The sequence below is a fragment of the Microcebus murinus genome, chromosome 16, assembly GCF_040939455.1.
Source record: "Microcebus murinus isolate Inina chromosome 16, M.murinus_Inina_mat1.0, whole genome shotgun sequence".
NCBI classification, from domain to species: domain Eukaryota; kingdom Metazoa; phylum Chordata; class Mammalia; order Primates; family Cheirogaleidae; genus Microcebus; species Microcebus murinus.
The window spans coordinates 33,751,107-33,768,881 of record NC_134119.1 but is presented as its reverse complement, the minus strand read 5'-3'; the positions used below and the strand labels follow the sequence as shown (position 1 = coordinate 33,768,881).

General features: G+C 38.0%; 1 protein-coding gene across 2 annotated transcripts in view; it reads left to right on the top strand.

Moving 5' to 3' along the window:
• The window catches only part of SAMHD1 (SAM and HD domain containing deoxynucleoside triphosphate triphosphohydrolase 1), a 52,320-nt gene that overhangs the window by 12,183 nt on the left and 22,362 nt on the right, over positions 1-17,775 (top strand). For both annotated transcript variants that reach the window (NM_001309948.1, XM_076010786.1), the window contains 6 exon segments: positions 1,826-1,986; positions 4,146-4,261; positions 7,783-7,853; positions 15,632-15,790; positions 16,769-16,869; positions 16,987-17,095. In NM_001309948.1, coding sequence (NP_001296877.1) covers positions 1,826-1,986; positions 4,146-4,261; positions 7,783-7,853; positions 15,632-15,790; positions 16,769-16,869; positions 16,987-17,095 — 717 coding nt within the window.

Sequence of the window (17,775 nt, the reverse complement as noted above, 5' to 3'; positions counted from 1 at the left end):
TTACTGTCTTTCACCTCCACATCTTGTGCCATTGGAAGGTCTTTAGGGGCAATAACAAGCATGAAGCTGTCATCTCCTATGATAACAGTGCCTTCTGGAAAACCTCCTGTAGGACCTGCCTTAATATAAGTAGAAAGAGTACACTCAAAGATAATGATAAAAAATATAGGCCAGGAGCGGTGGCTCATGCCTGTTATCCTAGCTCTGGGAGGCCGAGGCGGCCGGTTGCTCAAGGTCAGGAGTTCGAAACCAGCCTGAACAAGAGCGAGACCCTGTCTCTACTATAAATAGAAAGAAATTAATTGGCCAACTAATATATATAGAAAAAATTAGCCGGGTATGGTGCTGCATGCCTGTAGTCCCAGCTACTCGGGAGGCTGAGGCAGTAGGATCACTTGAGCCCAGGAGTTTGAGGTTGCTGTGAGCTAGGCTGACGCCATGGCACTCACTCTAGCCTGGGCAACAAAGCAAGACTCTGTCTCAAAAAAAAAAAAATATATATATATATATATATAAATAATATAGTAAATACATAAACTAGCAACATGCTGGTTTATAATCATCAAGTATCATTATCAAGCATACAAGTATACTTTACATAATTGGATGTGCTATACTTTTATATGTCTGGCAGTGCAGTAGGTTTATTTACATGAGCATCACCATAAACATGTGAGTGATGCATTGGTGCCACAACATTACCATGGCTACAGTGTCACTAGTATAGGAATTTTCCAGCTCCTTTATAATCTTATGGGAACACCATCATATATGAGGTCCATCATTGGCCAAAATGTCATTGTGGGATGCATGGCTATATTTTTAAAGGAAATGAATTCCTTATTACCAACATGTACAAATGTTGGACCAGATGACTCCTATAAGCTTCTTTGTAGCACTGAACTTCTGTAATTCATACTTTACATATTTATGTATATAGACATGGTACATGCTGAATAATCCAATATATTAACATACATTACTTTGCAATAGCAATTCACCAATAGTCGTTCAAAAAATGTTTGAGTTCCTGCTAAGTGCCTGCAGTCAAGATGGTGTATGATAGGTTCTGAGAATATAGCAACAATGGGATAGACAAGATCCTTCACCTAGAATGCCATATCCTTTTTAAATATTTCATGGAGCAGTTTGAATATCATGTAATCTGATAAGTCATCTAACTGATCAGCTTCTTTTATTATTCTGTAGCCTGCTCTTTAAAAGGCAGTTATTATGAAGTTAAGAAAGTTATATCTTTATTTAAAGATGCATAGAGGGGTATTAAATCTTCACTCATATTTAAAGCCCCTGTTTAAGTTTAGAGTAATGAATAATAGTGGACTTTATCTTTACTAAGTATTTCTGAGTAACATTAAGCACTATAGAATTTTATCTTCCTATGTATTTCTAATCTATATCATAGAAGAGTTTCTTTCCCTCCCTTCCTTTCTATTTTAGTGATGGGTACTATATGGATACATTTAGAAAAAAATTTAGACACTGTAGTAATATGGCTATAGTAATATGGCTTACATGATTTGAATGAGTATGTTTAAGTTGAAATGAATATGTTAAATGAGTGTGTTTAACTTGAATACAAGACTACAAGACTAACTTGTTAATATACCCAGATCCAATATATGTGATCTGTCTGGTAGTGATACCTAAATAAGGTAATGATATTAATATATTGTCATTTCCCTTATTATTATTACTTAAATAATTAAATAGCTTTGACTTTGCACTGTAGTTAGGAATGGCTACATAAAAATTTTGGATTGGGTTATTTATTGTTACTCATATTAATTTAAACATAATTTTCTAGGTAATTAATGATCCTATCCATGGCCACATTGAGCTCCACCCTCTTCTCATCCGGATCATCGATACGCCTCAATTTCAGCGGCTTCGATATATTAAACAGTTGGGAGGTGGTTACTATGTTTTCCCAGGAGCTTCACACAATCGATTTGAACATAGTCTAGGGTAAGAAGGGATCGGGGTGGAGAACTTACAATTATTAAGTACCTCTTCTGTCTCATGAAATAATTTTCTTTTCTTAATCTTTTAGAGAATAAATAGTTTTATACAGTGATGGTAATATCTTTATTTTATGTTGATGAGAAAATTTAGACTTTTGATTTACCTTGCTGTATATATTATTTATTTATTTATTTGAGACAGTGTCTCACTCTGTTGCCTGGGCTAGAGTGCCGTGGCGTCAGCCTAGCTCACACCAACCTCAAACTCCTGGGCTCAAGCGATCCTCCTACCTCAGCCTCCTGAGTAGCTGGGACTATAGGCATGAGCCACAATGCCCAGCTAATTTTTTTCTATATATTTTTAGTTGGCCAATTAATTTCTTTCTATTTTGAGTTGAGACGAGGTCTTGCTCTTGCTCAGGCTGGTTTCAAACTCCTGACCTTGAGCGATCTGCCTGCCTTGGCCTCCCAGAGTGCTAGGATTACAGGCGTAAGCCACCACGCCTGGCCTGTATATTATTTATTTTATATATTCTTATAAGCCACCTAAGATCACTCCTGGATAGCTGTCTGTTGACAGGTAAGTTGGATAAAATACTTGTCTTTAAATATTATTTAAAAGCTATTAGGGTTGGTTAATGATATAACTAACTCTGTCAATTTGACCATTTAATTTTCTTATAGCCTCTATTTAGTCTTTCAAAGAATTGCTCTTTGAAACCAGATCATTTTCTTATCTATCATGAACTGTGTAAGTCAGGAAAATATTCATAATCTTAGAGAAAGTGATGCTTTTGTTAGCATAAAACTAAGCTGAGACTTTGGTCTGCTTTTACTTTATAAAATGTAGAGCTAAAAGGACATGGACAGGGAAGAACTAGACAGTTTTCCAGATTTTCATGAAGTACTCATAGTGTATTACTTTGGTTTTTTGTTTGCTTTAAAGCATTTTTAATTAGCTAGAACACATGGATCTATACTCAAATGTTCAGTCATTCATTGACAAATATTTATTCAATACCATGCCAAACTGTGACAAAATAACAATCATCTGTACCTTCATGGAGCTTAGAGTTCATGGGAAAAGAAAGGTGATATATTCATTTAGGAATGACTCTCAGAAGGAAGTGCTGAAAATGCATTTAACATTTGTTACACACTTTATCTTCAGTGTTGTAAACATTGGAAAGCCAGAGATTCTTGGTGGTTGTTTTTTTAATTGTTGTAAAATACACAGAATGTAATATTTACCATCTTAACTATTTTTAAGTGTACGGTTCAGTAGTATTCAATACATTGACATTGTTGTGCCACCAACAGCAAAAGTTAAGCTATATATACGCATTAAGCAATAAGTCTCCATTTCCCCCTCCCCCGGTCCTTGGGAATGACACAGTTCCACTTTCTGTTCCTATGAATTTGAGTACTCTAGGTACCTCATCTTAGTGAAATCGTACAGTATTAGCCTTTTTGTTACTAGCTTATTTCACTTAGCATAATGTCCCCACGGTTCATATAGGTCATAATGTGTCAGAATTTATCTCCTTTTTAAAGCTGAATAACATCTCATTGTATGTATGTACCACATTTTATTTATTCATTTGTCGATGGATATACTTGGGTTGCTTTCATCTCTTGACTATTGTGAATAGCATTGCTATGAAATAAATGTGCAAATATCTCTTTAGCATCCTACTTTCAGTTCTTTTGGATATATACCCAGAAGGGGAATTGCTGGATCATTATGATACTACTATTTTTAATTTTTGTGGAACCATCATACTGTTTTCCATAGCAGCTGCACCATTATACATTCTTACTAGCAGTGGACAAGGGTTCCAGTTTCTCAGCATCCTGGCTAATGCTTGTTATTTTCTGGGTTTTTTTTTTTTTTTTTTTATAGTAACCATGCTAGTGGGTATGAAATGCTATTGCATTGTGCTTTTGATTTGCATTTCCCTAATGATTACTGATGTTGAGCCAGAGGTTCTGCTTTTGGGTTTCTGTTTGTACGTGTTTCTGTCTAGTTCTGAAATAGACTATTCTATAAAATTGTCCTAGAAATAGTAGAATGTTTGAGAAAACATATCAAAATTCTTAAGGATCAGAAGTATCATTTATCTTTCAAATGAAAGAGTGACTTTTTGTGTTTTTGCTCTGCAGGGTAGGGTATCTTGCAGGATGTCTAGTTCGTGCACTATGTGAAAAACAACCAGAGCTGCAGATAAGTGAACGAGATATGCTCTGTGTTCAGATTGCTGGGCTTTGTCATGATCTCGGTAAGCTGCACAAAGAGCCAGCGTTGTTATGTAAAATCATAGCATGTTATTTGTCTCTGAAATTTAAAAATCAGGCTGGGGGCAGTGTCTCACACTTGCAATCTCAGCACTTTGGGAAGCTAAGGTGGGAGGATTGCTTCAACTCAGGAGTTGGAGATCAGCCTGGGCCAACACAGTGAGACCTTGTCTCTACAAAAAATAAAAAATATTAATGAGGTGTGGTGGCATGTGCCTGTAGTCCCAGCTACGTGGGAGGCTAAGGCAGGAAGATCCGTTGAGCCCAGCAGTTCAAGGCTACAGTGAGCTATGATCAGGCCACTGTACTCCAGCTGGGGCAACAGAGCAGACTCTGTCTCTTAAAAACAAACAAACAAACAAAAAAGAAAAACAGACCAAGAGAAATATGGAAATTGTGTTTTATTTATTTTTTTTTTTTTGAGACAGTCTCGCTTTGTTGCCCAGGCTATAGTGAATGCCGTGGCGTCAGCCTAGCTCACAGCAACCTCAAACTCCTGGGCTCAAGTATCCTCCTGTCTCAGCCTCCCCAGTAACTGGGACTACAGGCACACGCCACCATGCCCGGCTAATTTTTTAATATATATATATTAGTTGGCCAATTAATTTCTTTCTATTTATAGTAGAGACGGGATCTTGCTCTTGCTCAGGCTGGTTTTGAACTCCTGACCTCGAGCAATCTGCCCGCCTCAGCCTCCCAGAGTGCTAGGATTACAGGCGTGAGCCACCGTGCCCAGCTTGGAAATTGTGTTTTAATTCTTCAGTTAACATTAATAGAAATATGTCCTTGTTTCTTCTTAAAGTGATTCATAAGTTCAAAACATTGCTATTTTATTTTCTTGCAGTCTTTCAGTGAATTTCCCATGGTAAGCATCTTTGCTACGAGTTATATTAAAGGGCTTTTGATAGTGAGATTTTCTTACTATTGTTTTTAGGATGCTATAAATTTGATTTTTCTTTTATCCTTCTTTTTTTTTTTTGAGACAGAGTCTTGCTTTGTTGCCCAGGCTAGAGTGAGTGCCGTGGCGTCAGCCTAGCTCACAGCAACCTCAAACTCCTGGGTTCAAGCAATCCTGCTGCCTCAGCCTCCCGAGTAGCTGGGACTACAGGCATGCACCACCATACCCAGCTAATTTTTTCTATACATATATTAGTTGGCCAATTAATTGCTTGCTATTTATAGTAGAGACGGGTCTCGCTCTTGTTCAGGCTGGTTTTGAACTCCTGACCTTGAGCAATCCGCCCACCTTGGCCTCCTAGAGTGCTAGGATTACAGGTGTGAGCCACCACGCCTGGCCTTATCCTTCTTATTGAAATAAAATTGCCATTTTTGCCTTAGCTACTTTGTCCAAGCCTTTTATTTTCATATTTATGATACCTAATCTGCCCTAGTAGATTAACACATTTAAAGAACTCCTTTTCTGATTCAGTGTGTGGTTTTGGGCCACTTTAATCCAAGTAAAAGAATATCATCCTTTTCCTTTGACAGAGCAAGAGAAAAGGGACTGTCATGGGGGTTTTTACCTCTATCCTTGTATTTATTACTAAGTATTCAAGGATCCTCAGAGTTTGTATATGCCCTCAAGGCATGAGAAAGGAGGTATCTCTGTTTCAACATCTAGATACTTAAATAGGATAGGGCACTCTCTTTGTGTCCCCCTGGAGATTTCTGAGAATCATTGGGAAACCTTTGCTTGTCCCCAGGAGTCTGAGCGTTATAATAATGAGCATTTATGTAAGACTGTGACATACAAAGAGAATGCCCAGGGCTGGTCCAGGTGCACTTCCTCTCAAGCCAACTAACTCACTTCTGTGGAAATTCTAACAATGTCAGAGTTGTGGAAGTTTCAAATTATTAAATGTTGCCAAACTATTTGGGAGGCCAAGGCAGGAGTATCATTTGAGGCCAGAAGTTGGGGACCAGCCTGAGCAAGAGCGAGAAGCCCCTCTACAAAAAAAAAAAAATTAGTATGTAGTAGCGTGCACCTCTATTCCCAGCTACTGCTGTGAACTGTGATGATTCCACTACACTCTAGCCCAGGTGACAGGGCAAGCAAGACCCTGTCGGAAAGAGAGAGAGAGGGAGAGAGAGAAAAAAAATATGGAACTGTAAAATCACTCATTAATAAGAAACTACTAGTGATCTTTACTTTTTTTTTTTTTTCCTGAGACTGAGTCTCACTTTGTTGCCCAGGCTAGAGTGAGTGCCGTGACATCAGCCTAGCTCACAACAACCTCAAACTCCTGGGCTCAAGTGATCCTCCTGCCTCAGCCTCCCAAGTAGCTGCCCTGGCTAATTTTTTCTATATATATTACTTGGTCAAATAATTTCTTACTATTTATAGTAGAGAACGGGGTCTCACTCTTGCTCAGGCTGATTTTGAACTCCTGACCTGGAGCGATCCGCCCGCCTTGGCCTCCCAGTGCTAGGATTACAGGCGTGAGCCACCGCACCCGGCATGATTTTTACTTTTGGTTGCCCATGTCACCAGTAAAAATGCCAAAACACAGCCTCAATATGTGTATATTTATTATAAAATATATTATGTGCATTATAACATTTTCATAAAGATAGGTGTTTTAAAGGTTGAGAATAATAAAATAAAGTACTAATATTTTCTTCCTGTACGCCAGTGGATCGTCTTAAAACTGTTCTCTTAATAAAAAATATTCAATCTGAAGATTCCAAACAGTTTTGGAATTAACATTCCTTTTATCAAGCCATGTGTGATGGAGCACACCTGTAGCCTCAGCTACTCCTGAGGCTGAGATAGGAAGACCACTTAAGCCTAGGAGTTGAGCGTTGTAGTGTGCAATGATCACACTGTAAATAGCCACTGTATTCCAGCCTGGGAAATATAGTGAGGCTCCATGTCTTTAAAACACAGAGGCCGGGTGTGGTGGCTCACGCCTGTAATCCTAGCACTCTGGGAGGCTGAGGCAGATGGATTGCTCGAGGTCAGGAGTTCAAAACCAGCCTGAGCGAGACCCTGTCTCTACTAAAAATAGAAAGAAATTAATTGACCAACTAAAAATATATATACAAAAAAAAAAAAATTAGCCAGGCATGGGGGCACATGCCTATACTCCCAGCTACTCGGGAGGCAGAGGCAGTAGGATCACTTGAGCCCAGGAGTTTGAGGTTGCTGTGAGCTAGGCTGATGCCATGGCACTCATTCTAGCCTGGGTGAGACTCTGTCTCAAAAAATAAATAAATAAATAAATAAACAAACAAACAAACAAACAAATAAAACACAAACAGAAAAATGTCCTTTTATCAGATATGTAAGCTCTGGTGACTGGAGATCTCTGTATGGAGAGTTTACTTTCCTATATGCTCCTGTTTCTTGTTTTCTTGTTTTAGAAAATACAAAGAAAGGATTTGTCCCTTTTTGTGATATATTTATAGGTTATTAATTTCTGTTGATATTCAAGTTAAACTAAAAAGATTGAAGTGTTTAATTTACAAACATTTTTCTCATTTTAAGGCTGCTTTTGTTTTTAAGGTCATGGGCCATTTTCTCATATGTTTGATGGAAGATTTATTCCACTTGCTCGCCCAGAGTTGAAATGGACGGTATGTATGTTCAATAGTCAATAAAAATATTGAAGTAGGTTATTTAGTTAAAGTATTTATTTCCACTACTGTGTTACAGTGTACTTCCCCATTACAGTTCTTAAGGTGCTTTCATTCACATATATTAATATGTTTTAATTTGATCCTCATAGTAATCTGTATGGAAGTTATCATTATCTCCCTTCTTTTTTTTTTTTTTTTTTAAGACAGAGACTCACTCTGTTGCCCAGGCTAGAGTGTTGTGGCATCAGCCTCACTCACAGCAACCTCAAACTCCAGGCTCAAGCAATCCTTCTGTCTCAGCCTCCCAAGAAGCTGAGACTACAGGCATGTTCCACCATGCCTGGCTAATTCTTTCTATATATTTTTAGTTGGCCAATTAATGTCTTTCTATTTTTTTAGTAGAGATGGGGTCTCACTCTTGCTCAGGCTGGTGTCCAACTCCTGACCTTAAATGATCCGCCTGCCTCGGCCTCCCAGAGTGCTAGGATTGCAGGCATGAGCCACCTCGCCTGGCCATTATCTCCCTTCTTACAAGTAAGGGAACTTGAAACTCTTGGAAATGTATTCATGCACCAAAAATCATAAAGCTGTTAAATGCCAAAACCAGCACTAGAAAACCAGTTGCCAGTTTAATGCTCTTTCTACTCAATTGTACAACTGTAAAATGAAAAAATAAAAGGCCACCTTTGGTTTTGACTCACTTATATGACCATGAAGTAATTGTTGCCAGCCAAGTTTTGTCATATATAGTAAATGAACCATTTTATAATTAGGCATTTGCAGGTGGCTGACCCATATTTTTTGAATAAATTTTTGAAAAGTAAAGTTAGGTTGTCCCTCCAGCTTTTACCACATTATATTCTGGAACTAGAGTAGAAAAGGATATTAATATTGAAAGCTAGGCTGCTCGCGCCTATAATCCTAGCACTCTGGGAGGCCGAGGTGGGCGGATTGCTCGAGGTAAAGAGTTCGAAACCAGCCTGAGCAAGAGCGAGACCCCGTCTCTACTATAAATAGAAAGAAATTAATTGGCCAACTAATATATATTGAAAAAATTAGCCGAGCATGGTGGTGCATGCCTGTAGTCCCAGCTACTCAGGAGGCTGAGGTAGGATTGCTTAAGCCCAGGAGTTTGAGGTTGCTGTGAGCTAGGCTGACACCAGGGCACTCACTCTACCCTGGGCAACAAAACTAGACTATATCTCAAAAAATATATATATTGAAAGCTTCTTACATGTTAAACACTATTTCTTCCCTTTCCCTTTCCTTTTTCCTTTCCTTTCCTATTCACATACAATAAATTTTACAGATCTTAAGTGTATAGTTCAGTGAGTTTTGGCAAGCGTTATATCCATGTAACCATTACCCTAGTCAGGACATAGAACATTTTCATCTTCCTGGAAAATTCCCTTATGCCCTTTTTGATTCACTTCCCATTCCTCTGCCCACTATCACCTTCTGAATTTTATAAACATGAATTAGTTGTGTCTGTTCTTAGACTGGATATAAGTGGAATATGTTATGGGTACTGTTTTATGTCTTGCTTTATTTACTCAACATAGTGGTTTTGAGATTTGTTCATGTTGCATGAATTAGAGTTGATCCCTTTTTATTACGGTAGTATTCCGTTGGGAGAATAAGTCACAATTTGTTTATCTTTTCTTCTTTTGATGGAATTTGGGTTGTTTTTAGTTTTGGCTGTTACAAATAAGGTTGCTATGCACATTATTGTACAAAATTTTTGTGGAAATATGTCATTTCTCTTAGGTGAATACCTAGGAGTAGAATCGCTAGGTCATAGTACATGCATTTTTACTCTATAAAAAACTACCACGTGTTTCCAATGTGGTTGTATCATTTTACACTGCCAGCACAACATATGACAGTTCTAGTTGTTTTGCAGCCTCACCAAGATTTAGTCTTTTCGATTGACTCTTCTAATTAATGTCACATGGTATTTTGCAGTTTAATTTGCATTTTCTAATGTATGTTGAATACCATTTCCTGTTCTTTGTTATTGATATATCTTCTTTTGTGAAGAACTCTTTCATAATTTTGCACATTTAAAAAATTTGATTGCTTGCTCTTCTATTACTGTTTTATAGGGATTCTTTATAAATATTGTTAGATATGTGCATTATGAATATTTTCCCCCAGTTTCTGGCTTGCCAATTCATTTTTTAATGATACCTTTTGAGAAACAGAAGTTTTAAATTTTTTTTTTTTTTTTTTTTGAGACAGAGTCTCACTTTGTTGCCCAGGCTAGAGTGAGTGCCGTGGCATTAGCCTGGCTCACAGCAATCTCAAACTCCTGTGCTCAAGCTATCCTTCTGCCTCAGCCTCCGGAGTAGCTGGGACTACAGGCATGCGCCACCATGCCCGGCTAATTTTTTGTGTATATATTAGTTGGCCAATTAATTTCTTTCTATTTATAGTAGAGACGCTCTTTGCTCTCGCTCTTGCTCAGGTTGGTTTCGAACTTCTGAGCTCAAAGAATCTGCCCGCCTCGGCCTCCCAGAGAGATAGGATTACAGGCGTGAGCCAACGAGCCTGGCCAATTTTTAAGTTTTGATGAACTACTCTAGTTCTTCTAACCAGTAATAAAGGATGGTTTCTCACCAGTTCCCCCCTCCCTTTGGAGCCTGCCCTCAGGCTAAAAGCCATAAAACTGGAATATTGCTCAATACCTTTCCCTTCCAATTATTGATTTTCTTCTAACATCTGTTTGCTTTTGGTCCCTCTCCAATATCTTCAAGGAGTTGTCCAGAGATTATAGTTGTTTTTGCCAGCACAGTTGATCTAATAGGATCTATTCAGCCATTACCAAGTCTTTTTCTTTAATTTTTTTGCCTTTCACATGTAAATCCTAAGCTCATGGGGAATCTATTTTTCTTTATGTGTTTGGGAGAAATCTAAATTTTGTATGAGTGTGTGTGTGTGTGTGTGTTTTTATGTGTATGTGTCCCTGGCTACTCTATAAGCCACTCCCTGTAGTGGCCTCATCTTAGCTCACTGCAACCTCAAATTCCTGTGCTCAAGCAGTCATCCTGAGTAGCTGGGACTACAGGCATATACCATGACACCTAGCTAATTTCTCTATTTTTTGTAGAGACAGAGTCTCACTCTTGCTCAGGCTGGTCTCAAACTCCTGATCTCAAGCGATCCTCCTGCTTTGGCCTCACACAGTACCAGGATTACAGGCATGAGCCACCCCGCCTGGCCAAGAAATTTAATTTTTAAAAAAATACAGATCATTGGTTTTTTGTTTTTTTTTTTTTTTTTTTGAGACAGAGTCTCGCTTTGTTGTCCAGGCTAGAGTGAGTGCCATGGCGTCAGCCTAGCTCACAGCAACCTCAAACTCCTGGGCTCAAGCAATCCTCCTGCCTCAGCCTCCCGAGTAGCTGGGACTACAGGCATGCGCCACCATGCCTGGCTAATTTTTTCTATATATATTAGTTGGCCAATTAATTTCTTTCTATTTATGGTAGAGACAGGGTCTCGCTCTTAGATCATTGGTTTTTGAATAGTTCATCCTTTCTCCACTGATCTATAATACCAACCCCAATATTTATTAACTTCTCATATATGATGAATCTTTCTGGGTTCTATTCTGTTTCACACTTAATTATTTTTACTTTTGGGGGGAAAAAAGAAGAAAAGAAACTTACGTCTAAGGAATACAAGCCCCTTTAAATTAACAGGCCCAGAGAGGCATTGGAGTGAAAGAGCAATTGTGTCACTCCCACTTGAGCTAAATAATTACATCTTGAAGCCATTTGCTATGTGATGCTAGACTGCCAGGCAATCATAAAATACCACACCCTGTTGTTCAACAAAAGATAGCCAATCACTAACCAATCTTATTTCTGTAAACCAATGAGAATTCCTGATCAACAACTTCCATAATTGTCTCCTCTTTTGATTCCTTGTTTTCTTTAAAACTTGAGCCTCTCTTTTATTCTCTGGAGCTTTCCTCATGGCAACTTGGAAGTTTGTCCCAGGCTGCAGTCCTCAACCTTGGCCCCTAATAAACTCTCTATATTAATTTTGCCTTGGCTTCTTCCTTTTAGGTCAACATACTTCTGTTTGTTTGTTTGTTTTGGTTTTGGATTTTTTGAAAGTGAGTCTCATTTTGTCGCCCCTGCTAGAGTACAGTGCGTCATCTTAGCTCACTGTAGCCTCAAACTCCTGGGCTCAAGCGATTCTCCTGCCTCAGCCTCCTGAGTAGCTGGGACTACAGGCGTTCGCCACTACACCTGGCTAATTTTTTCTATTATGTTCTGTAGAAACAGGATCTTGCTGTGTTACCCAGGCTGGTCTCAAACTCAAGCAGTCCTGGGCTCGAGCAATCCTCCCACCTCAGCCTTCCAAAGTGCTGAGTATGAGCCACCATTTCCAGGTGTGAGCCTCCATAACAATCTTATATATATCTTTTGCTATATTTACTCCTAAGTTCCTTATACTTTTAGTTATTGTCTGTGCTGCCTTTATGAAACTTAAATTTTTCTAATTTGCTAATATATTCATAAACAGTTGGCATTTATATATTTAAAACTGCTCTTTTGCTAACTATTTTAAAAAACTTTATAGATTCTTTTGAGTTTTCAAGGTATATCAGTTTCTGCATCTGCAAATAATGTATTTTTCTTCTTTTCCAACTCTTACACCTTTTTTCTTTCTTTTTCCTTTTTTCCTTTTCTGCACTTCTTGGATCTCTAGTAAAGAGAGAAAAAAAACACAGGCAACCATATTTTATTATTTTAAGGGAAATTCTTTTTCAACTACTGATTGAATTTTTAACATTTAATTTTGACATAATTTCACACAAAAAAGTTGCAAAAATAGTACAAGGAATTCTTATAAACCTTTAACCCATGTTTGCCAAATGTTAACGTTTTGCTGTGTTTTCTTTTTAACATGTTTTCTCTTTTGCCATGTTTTCTTTTTAACATGCTTTCTCTTCATATATAATTTTTTTTTCTGGACCATTAGAAAGTAAGCTAGACATACTTTTTTATTCCTAATTAGTTCAGTGGGTATTTCCTAAAAACAAGAACATCCTTTTACATAACTGGAGTATAATGATCAAAATCAGGAAATTAATATTGATGCAGACTTACTTTCACATTTCACCAATTGTCTATATGGAAAATGAGGGAAAAGCCCTTTTTTCCCTGGTCCAAGATGTAATCCAGTATTAAACATTGCATTTAGTTACCATTTCTCATTAGTTTCTTTCCATCTGGAACAGTTCCTTAGTCTTTATCTTTCATGACTTTGTCATTTTTTTTTTTTTTTTTGGAGACAGAATCTCACTTTGTTGCCCAGGCTAGAGTGAGTGCCGTGGCGTCAGCTTAGCTCACAGCAACCTCACACTCCTGGGCTCAAGCAATCCTCCTGCCTCAGCCACCCGAGTAGCTGGGACTACAGGCATGCACCACTATGCCCGGCTAGTTTTTTCTATATATACTAGTTGCCCAATTAATTTCTTTCTATTTATAGTAGAGACGGGGTCTCACTCTTGCTCAGGCTGGTTTCGAACTCCTGACCTCGAGCAATCCACCCACCTCGGCCTCCCAGAGTGCTGGGATTACAGGCGAGAGCCACCGCGCCCGGCCGACTTTGTCATTTTTTTAAGAACAGGTGAACTATTTTGTAGAATGGTCCTCAATTTGAGTTTCAGTTTAATGTTTCCTCATAGAGTCAAGCTATGCATTTTTGACAGAGTAACATCAAAATGTGATATGTCCTTGATAGGGTATCTATCATACCAGGGGGCACCTAAAGTCTAGTTCAGTCATTACTAGTAATATTTTTTTAAGTTTTAAAAGAAGTTTTCAATTTTAAAACAATGAAGTAAAACAGAAAAAAATGTTAAAATTTCAGTATAGAGAAAAGAATTACAAAGATCCTATAATGCTTTGTAAAATGCTACCTTATTTATTATAAGACTGTCTCAAATTCTATATTTTGTGGCCATTCCATTGACCCTCATGCAAAACAAGAAAAGTGATTTCCTTCAAAGAAATCTTAAGGACACTAGAAAAAAAATCCACATTGTCATATGCATTCTAATTACTAGTAATATTAACTTTGCTGATTTCATTAAGGCAGTGACTGCTAAATCTCTCCACCCTAAAGTTACTATTAATGTTTGTCCTCTTTGTTATTATATGCATCTTGATTCAATTTTTTTTTTTTTTTGAGACAGAGTCTCACTTTGTTGCCTAGGCTAGAGTGAGTGCCATGGCGTCAGCATAGCTCACAGCAACCTCAAACTCCTGGGCTCAAGCGATCCTCCTGCCTCAGCCTCCCGAGTAGCTGGGACTACAGGCATGCGCCACCATGCCCGGCTAATTTTTTGTATATATTAGTTGGCCAATTAATTTCTTTTTTATTTATAGTAGAGAGGTGGTCTCGCTCTTGCTCAGGCTGGTTTCGAACTCCTGACCTCGAGCAATCCGCCCGCCTCGGCCTCCCAGAGTGCTAGGATTACAGGCGTGAGCCACCGCGCCCGGCCTTGATTCAATTTTTTAAAATAGTTGTAGGACCATTCTGATTTTGTTTTTCATTTGAGTTAGTTTTTGGTAAGATGTGGCATAGGGTAGATGTCTTCAAGTCATTTGATCTTTACATTGATTGTGGATGAGTGAGCAGAGACAGATGAGCAAACTGAGGCTCATTTGAGATTTTAACCCATATCTTGACTCCAGAGCTCTGATACTTTTGTTTTTACTGGCAAGTTTACAGGTACCCCTTCTCACCATTAGATAGGAGTGCTAACAGGTGTTGTAACTTTACATGTTATAGGCTGTTTGCAAAACAGAACTAGAGGCTGAATAGGGAGGATTGCTTGAGCCTGGGAAGTGGAGACCAGCCTAAGCAACATAGTGAGACGCCCATCTCTACAAAAAAATTTAAAAAATTAGCCAGGTGCACCTGTAGTCACAGCTTCTCAGGAGGCTGAGGCAGGAGGATCACCTGAGCCCAGTAGTTTGAGTGAGCTATGATGATGCCACTGCTCTCTAGCCTGGATAACACAGTGGCACTGTGTCAAAAAAAAACATATCTGTGTGTGTGTGTGTGTGTGTGTATAAATTTTATAGTGATATTTATTAAAATGGGATTCTATCTGTATGACCCCGTAATGTTCTTCCAAATACTATAAATGATTATAGTTTATCAAATGTATTAAATATTATATATTTATGCAATAATGAATATGGTTTCTTTTTTTTTTTGAGACAGAGTCTCGCTTTGTTGCCTAGGCTAGAATGAGTGCCGTGGCATCAGCCTAGCTCACAGCAACCTCAAACTCCTGGGCTCAAGCAATCCTTCTGCCTCAGCCTCCCAAGTAGCTGGGACTACAGGCATGTGCCACCATGCCCGGCTAATTTTTTTATATATATATATTAGTTGGCCAATGAATTTCTTTCTATTTATAGTAGAGACGGGGTCTCACTCTTGCTCAGGCTGGTTTTTAACTCCTGACCTCGAGCTATCTGCCCGCCTTGGCCTCCCAGAGTGCTAGGATTACAGGCGTGTGCGACCTCGCCCAGCCAATGAATATGGTTTCTAAAAGGTTTGTAGACAAGTAAAATAATGACATATTTGACAAGAGTTTTAAATGACTGCAAGGCTGTAGTTGGAAACTAGACAATTAATATGCAGTAGAACCTTATCTCAGAATTATCTAGAAGCAAGTATAATTTTGGTAATCGGGCCCCCAATGGGCTGCAGTTTATAACACACCACATTGTGCTGACTTTTCCTAGCATGAACAGGGCTCAGTTAAGATGTTTGAGCACCTAATTAATTCTAATGGACTCAAAGCTGTCATGGAATACTATGGTCTTGTTCCTGAAGAAGATATTTGCTTTATCAAGGAACAAATTACAGGACCACTTGAATCACCTTTCAAAAAAGATTCTGTGGTAAGTTTTCATACAACTTTATTTGAACTGACTGGTCCTTTTCATCTAGTCTTTTGTATTTTTAGAGCTACACATTTGGCTATTTTAGAGGCTAAATGATAAAATATAAGTTATATATTTCTACTATTTAGTGCAGAAAATAAAAGCTTATATTATTTTCTACCTCTTGAGTTCTTTAAAAGTTACCCCCAAAATTAAAATATATAAATCCTTTTTTAATGAATATTTACGTAATATTTTATATAGAGGCCTAAAGTAACTTTGTTTGGAAATGTAAAGTCTACATCTTGTTTAACCATTAAAATGACCATATTTGAAATATTTAAATATATGATGATCTAGAAAATAGTTGAACTCATTCAGACGAAGATGTTTTGTTTCCTTTTTGATCTTTTATTTTGTTAAATTAAAAAAGAAACAGAAAAATGATTTTCCCCTATGATTTTTAGGGTTTTTTGCTCAAATATATACAAATCTATTTATAAGACGTAAGCTAAAGAGATGGGTTTTGCAGTAAATATTCTATTTCCAAAAACTGGAACTCCAAAAATGCTTTGAACAATGTATGTTATTTAGACTAGATATAGCCACTTTAAAAGATAGTATTGTTTTAATGCATGAATTCAAGCATTGTCATTTAAGGAACATTCTTAATAGTTTATAAGTAGATTTTATATTTTAAAAAAGCCTTAAAACCAACAAAACACAAAAATTGTTGATTATGGGAAGTGTAATAGAATTAAGATCCTTGCAGTGGCACAAGAAAGTTTAGTATTAATAGATTATCATATATCTTAGCATTTCTTTTCCCTTTCTATTAGTAATGAAGTTGAAGAAGGAAAGAATAGAACCTTGTAACTTACCTCATATTCCTAGTCAGGTATCTGTTTATAATTTTTAGATTAATGTAATTGCTTTGCTTGTGTATAGATTTGGTGCCTATCCTAAAACTTCTCAGTGGGTTTTCTTGTCTTCCAGTGGCCATATAAAGGGCGTCCTAAAGAGAAAAGCTTCCTTTATGAGATAGTGGCTAATAAAAGAAATGGCATCGATGTGGACAAATGGGATTATTTTGCCAGGTATGCACTAAATACTTCAGAAAAGTAGCTTTAAAATCTTTACATAAATTTAGGGTTAATATTTAAGATACAGCTTCCTTGACAAATTTTATCTCTCTGCTTTGGAATCCTTCTTAGGGACTGCCATCATCTTGGAATCCAAAATAATTTTGATTACAAGCGCTTTATTAAATTTGCTCGTGTCTGTGAAGTAGATGATAAGATGCTAATTTGTACTAGAGATAAGGTAAGTTGTGTGAGAGGAAACAATAAGAAGAGTGTATTTCATGGTCTGAAATCTGGAAATAAGCATTAAACAAATTGGAGAAATTTTTTTTTTTTTTTGAGACAGAATCTCACTTTGTTGCCCAGGCTGTTGCTATGGCGTCAGCCTAGCTCACAGGAACCTCAAACTCCTGGGCTCAAGCAATCCTGCTGCCTCAGCCTCCCGAGTAGCTGGGACTATAGGCATGTGCCACCATGCCCAGCTAATTTTTTTCTATATATATTAGTTGGCCAATTAATTTCTTTCTATTTATAATAGAGATGGAGTCTCACTCTTGCTCAGGCTGGTTTCGAACTCCTGACCTCGAGCAATCTGCCCACCTCGGCCTCCCAGAGTGCTAGGATTACAGGCGTGAGCTACTGTGCCCGGCCCAAATTGGAGAAATTAACAAATCATCAATCTCTTTAATGTCTAGCATTTGTAAATATCTTAAAACTCTTGCCGGGCGCTGTGGCTCACGCCTGTAATCCTAGCTCTTGGGAGGCCGAGGCGGGCGGATTGCTCAAGGTCAGGAGTTCAAAACCAGCCTGAGCAAGAGCGAGACCCCGTCTCTACTATAAATAGAAAGAAATTAATTGGCCAACTGATATATATATAAAAAATTAGCCGGGCATGGTGGCGCATGCTTGTAGTCCCAGCTA